At 41.9% G+C, this 12,560-nt stretch overlaps 1 protein-coding gene across 2 annotated transcripts in view; it reads left to right on the top strand.

The window, feature by feature from the left end:
• Positions 1-12,560, top strand: part of LOC148041705 (beta-glucosidase 25-like) — a 60,787-nt gene that overhangs the window by 1,837 nt on the left and 46,390 nt on the right. For both annotated transcript variants that reach the window (XM_087681509.1, XM_087681518.1), the window contains exon 7: positions 38-290. In XM_087681509.1, the coding sequence (XP_087537635.1) occupies positions 38-290 (253 nt within the window). The remainder of the gene's footprint in view (positions 1-37; positions 291-12,560) is intronic.

Genomic DNA, 12,560 nt, shown 5'->3' with positions numbered 1-12,560 from the left:
GTGTGCATGTATGCAAATGGTATGCATGTATGTGTAGGGAGGATTACTCAAGGTATGCAGAGACATGCTTCAAAGCCTTCGGGGACAGAGTGAAGTATTGGATCACGTTCAATGAACCTTATAGTGTTTGTAGCCAAGGCTATGCAGGCTATGGGACACAAGCCCCAGGAAGGTGCTCGATCAAGATCAAATGTGGGGAAGGGAACTCCTCCCTTGAGCCCTATGTGGTTGGTCACCATGTGCTTCTTGCCCATGCATCCGTGTTTGCCATCTACAAACAAAAATACAAGGTCAATGAACAAAACCATTTGAACTCAAATTTAAAATAAGAACTTGATAAACTCTTTGTAATTATACACGAAAGTAGGAAATTAAACGTGAAAACGATTTATGTGAGCCAATTCTTTTAGCATCCATTGTTTATTCGATTTAAGAGTTGATGACTTGAAGAGTAAACTAAGAAGTTTCATATTTGTTACTTACATAGATTGAAGTAAACGTTAGGGATCGAGGACTAAATTTAAACTTTTAAGTGAGTGAGCAAAATCACTTTAACATTTGTTGCTTTGCATGCTATTGCAAAAAAGATTGTAGGCCCATTGCATCATCTTTGTAGATGAGAAATGTGAAAACAAGCTTATCATATGACAAGGGAAAATTGAAGGTTCATGCAATGGGTGCTGATTCAAGCAACATTTAGCATCTATTTCGAAATTCATGCTTAGAAAATTTATTAAGATGGAATATAGGGACTCTAGTTATCTAGCAAGACAGTTTGCCATCCTTGATTGTGCTACTTTTGGTGAAATTTATCACCAAAAAGTTACTATGGAGCAATAGCACATATAATGATTTTCATCAACATCATTGTGACGTGTGGGACAAATTTTCTTTTAACTAGTACTATCTTAGCACTTATATATGATATTTTTTGGCAACATTTATTTCATCAGATGGAAAAGAAGACTTTGCTTTATCGCAATTGTTCTAGTCTCATGGTTGGCGATATTACTAGACGTATATCACAGGTGTACAATTGAGTTTTTAAAAAGCATGAAATGAATTTTCTCGTAGCATACAAGGGTCCTATCAAAGTAGGCCATTATTGTGTTACATGTGGTTCCCCTATTCCTCAAGGGTAAAAGATGATCTCCTTTTGCATCCAGATGTCTTAATAAGAAGTGTTTTGTGAGTGTAGGGGTTTCTAGATTGCCCATCATAAAGATTAAGCACATGCATGGCATTCTTTTCTTTTTGTTGGCATTATGTAAAGGAGAGCAATAGAGGGCGATTACACACACAAAAACTATTAGGCCACTATGCATTTGGACAAGGCAAAGCTACAACATGGTAGAAGGAGGTCGGCTTTATCATAAAGCACCAGCTCAGTTGGATGTAGGGTGGGTGCATGAGTTTGTGGAGGTTGCAGGATTGAAATCCTCCATTGGGTGGCTTTGCGAAATCTCAACTTTGGGTGCTTGCAATGTTCATGGAAAGAGTATATATTTTTCGTAGTAGATACAAAAACATTTAGCTTAAAAAATTTTGGAAAGCATTTTGAATCAAGTTACATGAATTTACCGAAGTCATAACAAAGTTAAAAAAGAAGAAGAAGAAGTTAAAAGGTAGCAACTCTTTGCCAATGGGGTCATGGCGTAGAGGGTTGGGTTATATGGGTGCGGGAGTTCAAACCTTGTGCGATGCAAGCCCAAGTGCGTAGTAAGATATCTACGCGCTTGTAAGGTAGTAAACCTTTTTTTTCTTTAAGATTTGAAGGTTTCTCGTTTTGGGGGGAAATTTGGGCAAGTGACTAAACAAGGAACATCTAGTTTTTCTATGGAACCTCGACTATTTTTGTTCGTACGTTTGGGCGGTGTTGGCAACTTGGCAGTCGGTGCTTTGAGATTCGGCCGTTCGAACGAATATTCCAATTCAAGGCTGCGGCCTGCGGGGCGACGCTTGTAAAGAAGGCTGAACGGGCCGCCACACTGCAGGATTCCCGTGTGAGGATGCTGGCTCGCCTGAGTACCTGCCTTGCCAAAGTCCTTAACAATGCTTGAGCTTCAGAAAATTTTCTTCCTCTAGAAGTAGCAAGGCTCCATCAGCAGGTTTGATCCTTCCATACTCTAGATCATTGTGAGCAACCCATATGGCCTTCATTAACTAAAGCTTCGATCGTACCCTAGACCTTTTCTAGTTCCTCATTGAAATCCCTTCCGTCTCCAAGCAACATGTGCTTCCATGTAACTCTGTGGTGAACTCTGATCTTTTCCATACCCGCCATCATTCTATGCCAGAGGATTTTGACCTCCTTACATTCCCAGAAAATATGGCTAACATTTTTCTTAGCCACTTTGCAAAACACAAACATAGGTGAGTCGTGACATAGCTTCGAGTTTACAAAGCCTGTCCTTTATAGGAAGCTTACTGGCGACCACCCTTCATTGCAATACATTTACCTTATGTGGAGGAGTAGCACTGCAAGATTTCTTTAGCCTTCTCTTCCAAGTATGGAGAACATCCCCGTGCTCACATGTGCACCATGCCCCCATAGTTTTCAATATCCATCTTGAACTCAACTTGACAAAATTAGACTTCTTTTTCAAAAATATAGCAGGCTTACCATTCCGAATGCCTCTATAATGCAACACACTCTTGGAAGCAGTTGCAAACTGAAGTAGGCGAGGCTAGTTTTTTCTTGCTAAATACAAGCTGCGGCCATTCCTTCTCCTGAGCATTCAGAGGAGGTCCTAGCAATCTGGTCACACCTCAAAATAGAGCCATCCCAAATATCGGACCATCTTGCCAAACCTCCATTCAACATAGAAAGATAAAGCTTGAGTTTATCAACAAGATCAGACTTGTCCTCGTATGAATATGAACCACCTTGAATCCAAAGACTAGCCTTCCAAGAGGTTCACCTCTTTCGAGAGGAGCCTCAATCCACTTAAGATGAGAAACTACTACTTTTCCCAAGCATTGACAAGCTGCTAAGCCAGTGGTGTCACCTTAATCTTGATTCTAAGCACTAGTAAAGAGTATTGTTGAGCCACTAATATTAGGGTTTGTATCTTCATAATTATGGTGCACTAATCACTAATTAAGCCTCCTTAAAACAGCCCCAAAAGCAATCAGTGCTAAATAAAAAAATAAATGGCTTTATTTTTGACAGGAGGACATAAGCACCCCAATCCTCTTTAAATGGGAGTCTTGTGTTTGAGTATCCTTATTCCCTCATTCCAGCCAGCCATATCTTCAGTTCTCTCATTGCCCACTGCTGCCCAGACCCCTTCTAGAGGACATTGCCAGTCTGCAGAGCCTGTTCAAGTCCTGCCTTGCTGATCACAGCCCGTACAAATCTAGGTAACCTGGTTTCCAAACATCTACAGCTATGTTTTCAGTCCTCAGCCTGTCACGTTGCTGGTATGGAAGTCCACTCAGCCGCATACACACCATCATCAGCCCGGTGACCTATTTCCACCTTGAGATAGCTGCATTCTGCATCCTATTGCCACCTAGTTGATCAGTGGTCTGCAATAGCTGTCGCCTTCATCAGCAACTATCGTTTTTACTCCAGCACCTTGCGTTTTGCTGACCTGATGTCTTTGACAGCTGCTATACCTACATTTTGCTGCCAGGCAGGCTGCCCTGTGGCTCCCGGTCCTTTAGAGCTGATCCAGATAGCTGATGTCTCTTCAACCTGATCCGTGGTTTCAGCTTTTTGGTCGGACTACACTTCTGCGGCCTTCTTCATCAGACAGGTTTGAGACTGCTGGTTGTAAGTAAATACTCGTCTACAAATAACAAACCCAATTGTACAACAAAGCACCGATGACTGATAAAGAAATAGTTAGCAAATACACTATGCAACGTGAATACTCCCCCCCGAACTCCTGTCTCTCTAGGATTAGGGTAGAGAGTACGAACTGGAGAGTGTGTTATACTCTGAGAATCACAATTGCAGCAGTAGGCGGCCTCCTCTGGCAGCAGCAAATGCAACTCTACGGTGGCCGGATCATTGTATGGTGTAGTTAGGTGCAGAATCAGCAAAACGCGGGCTGAATCATAATGTGGCAAGGCAGGCGACATTAGGAATAGCAAAACGTTGAATGGATGACGACATCAATAGTTGGCGACAGTAGATCTAGACAAAACCAGGCTGAAAGATGATTGGCAATAGATTTTGGTTGTACATTAGGCTAAAAAGAGGTCGCTAGCAAATGGAGAGGACTGGGCAACAGGCACCGGGTGATGGATAGCAGTAGACAACACCTTGAACTGATATATCCTCCACGAATGAGGTGTCGACAGCAAAGACAAGTATGCCAACAATTTGCAAAACAAGATTAGGCTGAGTGGTGGGAAGCCTGCCAATTTATAGATAGATAGGTTCTCCCAATTTGCAAAACAGGATTGTAGGGTGAGTGGTGGGGCAGCGTGCCTAGTTATAGATGGATAGGTCCTCCCAAATTAGGGTTTGCTTTATGGGACACAAACACTCTCTATGTATGCATTACTTTTTAATGGAAGTTTGGCGATTTTGAGTTTTGGGGCTGTAATCAAGAGCTAATCAGTTTATAATGTATTTCTAGCTCAAGATCCCTTCTCAAGCCCAAAACTGGAACCAAGAAGGGTTTGTCAAGATAGCTCAAGCCCAATTTTCATTTACACCAAGATGTCCCACCCTAGAGCAGTCAGGGCATTGGGCAAAGGGTGCTTATTGACTCCCCAGTGCCCTACCAAGGCTATAGAGGGGCTGGTTATCTTACCAACGAAGCTCAAGTGATGTAAAAAAAATGCTCAACTACAAAATACAAACACAATCAGACAAACACATAGATTGATAAAGAAACATAGTTAGGATTAGGGTAACATAGAGATAATGAGCACAAAAGATGAAAGAATCTAAATAAGTATTTATTCTCAATGCAGCAAACATTCTATGCAAGGCTTGAACCGTTGTGTCTTAGGGACTAAGCAAAGAGTATGAGCTGAAGAGTGTATCCTACTCGAATGGATTCCAAAAAGTAACACGCAGTCCTCCAAATATGTTTGGCAGCAACAAAATATGCATAGATGTATGTTTACAAGAATAGAATGCTAATGCATGGGGTAATGCAAAGGGCCATGCAAATCATCATGCTCATACAAAATGCTTTGCAACTATGCTACTTGGACAATGCCCTTGCAAAGGGGAATTATTCACTTGCCCAAGCACCCTTTTACAATCATAGTCATCTAGAGGATGTGGATAGTGATACGATGTACACAAAAATAACTATTTGTGAAGCAAAAATGAACTAAGATTTTGTTACCCTCAAGAGCCAAAAGCCACTCCTTCTCAATGTGAAGGAAAAGCTAGAGAGAATCACCCTATTCTTGTCAATTTGAAGTAGTAGGGGAGGGTGCACCCACACACTGGCTTGGTCAAGATGTTTGCAAAATTGTTCAATAAAGGCACAAACTCCAGGCAAATAGTGTCTAGCTCAACTTGCTCTCCGGGGAAGTGGTAGTGTACAAAAACGTATTGCGTCTATGGACGATGATAGGGTTACTAGCTAGTGCAATAGTGCTTCGGTTGTTGCAGTAAAGAACAATTGGTGAAGCACATGGAAAGTGAAACACTGCTATCAAACCCCTCGAGTAGACAACCTTTGTGGTACCGTCAAAGAGGGTCCAATGCTCTATCCGGTTGTAGAAGCAACGATTGTCTCCTACTTATGGCTTAACCAAGAATTGGGAGTCATCCCTAAAGAGAAGATTTAGCCATAGTGGGAATGATGAGTGTCGGGATCTCCAACCTAGTCCGAATCAGTGTATCCATGCAAAAGTAACCATAACCATAAGTTAGTTCATATGAATAAGTACACCGAATGCGTCTCAACACATCCATACAAGCAATCCAATGTGACATCCTAGGTAGATTGAAATATTGACTGGCTAAAGAAACTGAGTATGTAAGGTCTTACCTAGTATAAATCAACTAGAGTAATTTTGCTACAATTGATATGTAAGAATCTAGGAAAACCTTAGAAAGCTTAGTTGTGGGATCAAGAGGTATGGCTATAGGCCGTTTTGATCGGTGTAGTACTACTAAGCTAACTAAAGGGTATATTTTTGTTGCAAGACAAAACTACTATCTCCAAATTGAATAACCTTCATCCCTAAGAAATAGGACAACTGACCAAGGTCAGTCATCTCAAATGTGGAACAAAGCTAGGCTTTATATCCGCTATGATAGCAAAATCTAAGCGTGTGATAAATAGATCATCAATATATAGAAGGTTGTAGCTGATCCCCTCTGATTTGATATATAAGTTTGGGCCACAAGGGGTAGAATAATAATCATGAGTTGAAAGGAACTCATTCATCCTATGGAACCAAGAGTACGGTGCTTGCTTTAGTCTATAAAGAGCTTTTTGCAAACGAAAGACCTTATGTTTACGGTCCACATAAGGAAATTCGAGAATGTGCAACAAACAGATGGAATGATGTCAACCACGCAATGGGTGCGGAGGTCTCCTCATAATCTATGCCATGTTTTTGTCAAAAGCCTTGCATAATAAGGCAAGCCTTGTATTTATCCAATGTTCCATCAGCTTTCAATTCAATCCTAAAAATCGACCTGGTTTGGATGACTTTCTTGTGTTTGGATGATCCATCAAAGTCCAAGTCTCATTTTGGTCAATGCTCTCAAGCTTCTTTTCCATGGCCTCTCGCCATTGGGATGCTTTAGAGCCTCTTGTCAACTTCGGCTTAGAATACACTCTGTAATTTGCCGTCGAGACAGATGAAAATGAGACACTAGGTGCGGGCATATCTTCTAGGCACTCTAGAGAGGAATCTGGTAGAATAATGCCTGAATCCCACATGGTCTATTGGTACCAGTGAGGTAACGGGTCTTGCTATAGGGGCCTGGATGTTGAAATTTCAAGAGGTGGGTCATGAGTAGGTAGTAAATTTGGCTTAGATGGCACTATCTCTGATATGGTAGGTGGAGAAATCGGTTCAGATGTCGGTGCAATGAGTTACACAATGTCCCTCTCATTAAAAATGAGATCTCTTCGAATAGTCACTTTGTTCATTTGAGGATTGGACAAACAATAGTTTTTTGCCTCGGAGAAATGTCTAACAAAAATTAAGAGATTAAATTGGGAAATGAGCTTTCCTATCTTATCATTAGAAGTGTACATTAGCACGACACTTTAAAACTTGAAGTGGGAAATCATAGGTTGAGTGCCAAAAATACCTTGAAGGGAGTCTTTTGAGGGACCATTGTAGTCGGCACTGGTTGAGGATATATATTGAAGTGTTAGTAGCCTTGACTCAAAAGTGCTCAGGAGCTCTGCTGCAATTAGCATAGAGTGTGCCATGTTTATCACATTTCGGCTCCTATGCTCTATGACTCCATTTAGAGAGGGAGAGTTGGTAGATGTGAGCTGGTGAGAGATGTCATGCTCTTGTAGAAACTAGATGAACTTGTAGGATATAACCTCACCACTACTATCACTCCTTAAATAACCTACATGACATGATCCATTTGGTTATGTACCGAAAGCATCCATAATGAGAAGTGGGTGAATACGTTAGAATTATGCTTTAGAAAGTACACCGACATCTGTCATGAGAAAATTATTCACTATAAAAAAGAAGTACAACCCACCATTAAGAGTAGCAGTGAAATTTGGCCCACAAAGATAAACTCGAATCAATTGCATGGGCATCTCAACCCTATATCTAACTTGCTGAGGGAATGGAGTGCGATGTTGTTTTCCAAGCTGATAGGTTGGACAGATGTCCTTGGACAATTTAAGGTGTGGAAGGCCCTCAACCTCTAATGGTGTGATAGTTCATAGAGCGAGATTTACCCAAAGTGTCCGAAGTGATAATGCCAAAGATACTCATTGTTCGTAGGCTCTTGTGTGGTGGCTAAAGCGTGGAAGCAGCTAACCCCTTGGATGTTGGCTGGGAAAGAAACTAAGTCATCATGTAGAGGTCGCTAGGCTATGCCTTGCCGTGAGCAATAACTAAACTAGTTTGAGAGTTTATGACGTTGATTGTGGTTGCACTAAAGAAAACTACTTGCTTCAATCAGCAAAGTAGCTTAATGGATAAAAGATTCACCCCAAGTTGGGGCTTGGGGGACATAATACACATTGTCCAACAAAGTGAGATCTCGGCCAATTGTCAATATTTAGACTTGATGTGACCTAGACCATGGATCTTAACTGAGAAGTTGTTCCCACATTGGACATTCTCAGCTGTAGGGACTTAGGAGACAAAAATGTCATGGATGGGGGGGGGGGGTCATATGATGGGTGGCTCCACTATCCAAGGTCCAAATGGGAGATATGTTCAATTGGATAGAGTGTGTCTTTGTAGTCACCTCGTTAAAAGGTAACTCATGAATGTGGACTAACCTCCTAGCCTTTGATGTCTCTATGGAGATGAGGTGAGCTATATGTCCAACATGCAAATCAGACATTCATGTGAAGTTGAGAATGAAATTAGGTGTGATGGCTGACTGGTGGTAGTGTGGGTCTAGCCTCTCCATGGCCCTTGATTTTGGTTGCCTCCACCTTGCCTCCCTTGTTGGAGATTACCCGATTGAGGGGCAGAGGTTTAAGTCTTAGATTTAGGTTGGGTGCCTCTTGCCTTTGATCGACACTCATCATCAAAGTGGCTAGCCTTTTGTTAGTGTTCGCAATACCTGTTTTTCTTTGGAATATTTTGCCACTTGGGTCTTAAAAGGAAGATTATGAGTTTTCTTGTGACTCACTAGCTTGGTTTCGAGTTTGATTTTTCTTGCCTTTTTCTTGTTGCCCCTTTTGAGAAGAAACAAGAAGTGTCCCCTCTACAGAGGATACACTATGAAACTAATTGAATAGCCGAGTGTAATGCTGCTGTTGTTGAGCTAAAACAGTCTTTACAACTGATTAGCATCTTTAAACATCCCCAAAACATGCTTAATCAATAAAAAACACAAAGTTGGTGTGCAGTCCAAGAGAGTTCTAGTGGCCCCCCAAAACCCTTATTTTTTGGGGTACCTTGTAACATCTATAAATCGATAGGCTGCCCACCATTTAGCCTTGTCCCTTTTTGTGCATGTTCTCATTTCTTTTGTGTAGATTTTAGCCAATAGCCTTCATCCAGGTAGTGGGTTTCCATTTGCAACAGCTGCCACTCCTTCCACAACTTCTTCAGTGCGTGGCTTCTTCATCGATTGCTACTGCCCATTGCCTAGCGCCCTCCTCTTGCTGCGTTTGGTTCCATCAGCCATCTCCAGCAATCAGACTATCTCCTGCTGCTTGTGTTTGATCTTGATCAGCCAAGTGATACTCAGCATTAGGCGACCTTTTGCTGCTTGTGTTTGACCCTTCTCTCCTCTCAGCAGCAATTGGAGTTTATCCTGCTCTTCTAGACAGCCTCTTTTTTGCTGTGCTTGTAGCTCTTTGTGTTGCCCACCTCGTCAACCACCTCCTACTACAGTCGTCTTAGTCTTTTCTCACGTTGGTGATTAGTGTGAAGGGAATGAGCCCCGAGTGGAAGGATGCGAGTAGAAGCAAGAGCTATTGTGGAAGGAGAGAGAGTGAGAGAGAGAGAGAAGATGTGGGAACTCCAACAGTCACGATGTGTGACCGGCCTTCTCTTTATTCAAATATCAGTGAAAGAATAAAGACTGAAGTGATAGTGATGGGTGCCCGTTACTTGCAGTACAGGTGTGTGAGTACTGTGAGTGTAGTAATACACGGGCATCTAGACACAGGCACCTTTATCCCCAAGAAAAAAATGACAAAGTACAAATGTACGTAAGTACAATAGGATGAGGAAAGATATCATCCCATCCAACACCCATCAACTTCTTAAGGAAGGCAAAATGCTCTGCTGAGAGACTTTTCGTGAACAAATTTGCAAGATTTTGGTCAGTTGAGATCTTAACAAGGTCAATAGAACTGTCCTTAATGACCTCTTTGATAAAGTGGTAAGGCATCTCAATGTGTTTTGTCTTTGCATGGAAGACTTGATTCTTGGCTAATTGGACAACACTTATAGAATCTAAATGCAATGCAGGGACCACATTAATAATACCAAGGTTTGCCACTCGACGGCCTGACCAGAGAGCCTCCTTGCAAGCCTCAGTGGCTACAACATACTTGGCCTCAGTAATAGAGAGAGCTGTGTATTTTTGCACCCTAGACATCCAATAAATGGCACCTCCAGCAAAGTTGAAGCCATAGCTGAAATTTCTACTATCTGCATGTTCTGCATAATTAGAGTCAGTCTACTCCACGACTCCTGTATCTTGGCCACCATAACATATGCACATAGCCGTTGTGCCCTTCAAGTACCTCATGATACCCTTGATGGCATGCCAATGCCATTTGCCAGGTATATCCATATAACATGCCACAACTCCCACTGCAAATGCTATGTCAGGATGAGTGGCTATCATGGCATACATCAAACTGCCCACGGCAGATGCATAAGGGATCTTGGCCATCTCAACCTTTTGCTCATCAGATTGTGGATAATCAGTCTGACTAACCTTCACATGAGAAAGTAGAGGAATTCAAATAGGTTTACCATCTTGCACATGAAATCGCTCAAGGACTTTTCTGGATATGCTCCTTTTGTGATAGATAAAGGAGCCCTTGAGAGTGATTGCACGTGATGTGCATCTCCCAAGAATATGCGAGGCGCGTTCCATGTCCTTCATCTCAAAGCTCCTTTTGACCTGAGTTTTCAAGGCATCCAGCTTACCATGTGTGCTTCCGGTAATATAGAGTACCAAAATCATAAGGCTGCCATCACAAGCCTTCTTCATGTATAAACATGGATACATAGCACTATGGCTATATCCTTGTGAATGCATAAAAGCATCAAACTTCTGGTACCATTCCCTAGGTGCTTGCTTAAGGCCATAAAGGCTCTTTCTCAACGTGCACACTAGATGTTTTTTGTCTTTTTCTTCGAAGCCATTAGGTTGCTACATATAGATCTCATCATGTAGGTCCCCATGTAAAAAAGCCATCTTTATATCCATTTGATAAAGGTCCGGATCTAGCTGAGCAACCAATACTAGTACAAGTGTAGGGTAGTCATTTTGACCACAAGAGAAAAGACCTCAACACCATGTTTTTGCTTGAAACCTTAGCTACCGATCTCGCCTTATAAGTGGGCTTGGGACGTCCATGGATACTCTTTAGCTTGTACACCCACTTGCATGGCAATGCCTTCTTGCCACAAGGCCGAGGAACTAAATCCCATATATGGTTAGTTTGTAAGGAGTCAAAATCCGACTGTATAGTCCTGTCCCATGAGTGACTATCATCTCTGTGCATGGCCTCATCATAAGAGTAGCTCACTTGCATCTTTCACCATAACATAATCCATGGAGGGTGTAAAGCACTCAATCTAATATTTAGCTCTAGAAGATCATCTCAAAGCAGATTGATCTTGCACAATAGGTGGGGCCTGGGCCAATGGAGTATTAGCTACTGTAGGTTGCCTAGTTGGCTGTATGGGAGCAAGAGGCTCCTCTTGAAAGATCACCTTGCGTATCTCAACTACTTGCTCAAGCTGCTTATGCATCTTTTTCTCATGGAAAATGACGTCATGGCTGCGGGTAACCTTGCGAACCTGTGGATTCCATAGGTGATAGACCATCTTATATGCATCCCCATAACCAAGAAAGATGCATTTCAAGGACTTAGGGTCTAGCTTATTGTGCTTGTCCTTGGGATTATGGTAGAATGCCTTATAAGCAAAGATGTGAAAATGAGCATATGATGGAGATTTTCTAGTCGATACCTCCTCTGTAACTTGACAATCAATAGCAGTGCAAGGGGATCTATTAATCAAGTGTATGGTAGTAGTAACTATCTCAACCCAAAAGTGCTGGGGTAAGTCTACCTGACTAAGCATATTGTGGACTCTCTATTGAATCGTCTTGTTCATGCGTTTGGCAATACCATTTTGGGGAGGGGTGTAGGGGGGTGGTCAATTAACGCTTAATACCTCACTCATTGCAAAACTACTCAAAAGCTTTTGAGACATACTCACCCCCATTATTTGACCTTAGGCATTTCAGCCTATACCCAGACTGGTTCTCAATAAGAGCAAGCCAATGTTGAAAGGTAGACAAGACATTCGATTTTTGCTTAATGGGGAAAGCCCAAACCTTATGTGAGTAATCATCGATGAATGTGATAAAAGTACTTTGCACCACCTAGTGACCGATAAGGCATGGGACCATATACATTTGAATGAATAAGAGCCAAAGGCTCACCCATGCACTTCATGCTAGACTTCTTATGTGTACTACGTGTTTGCTTGCCATATAAACAATGATCACAAGACTCAAAACACTTATAGTCTAGGGGTGGAAGATACTAAAAATTTGTAAGCATTTTCATTCCTTTCAAAGACATGTGTCCAAGGTGACGATGCCAAAGATATACATGTGGAACTGTAGCCATAGCCAAAACATGGTCAATTGACCCAGATACCAGCAAAGGATAGAGGATACTAGACTTAGAACCATGTGCAATAACAAGATT

Source organism: Lygodium microphyllum, chromosome 1 (assembly GCF_053477565.2).
Source record: "Lygodium microphyllum isolate KBCC chromosome 1, Lygodium_microphyllum_v1.1.10, whole genome shotgun sequence".
Taxonomy (NCBI): Eukaryota; Viridiplantae; Streptophyta; class Polypodiopsida; order Schizaeales; family Lygodiaceae; genus Lygodium; species Lygodium microphyllum.
This window is presented reverse-complemented; position numbering and strand designations above follow the sequence as displayed.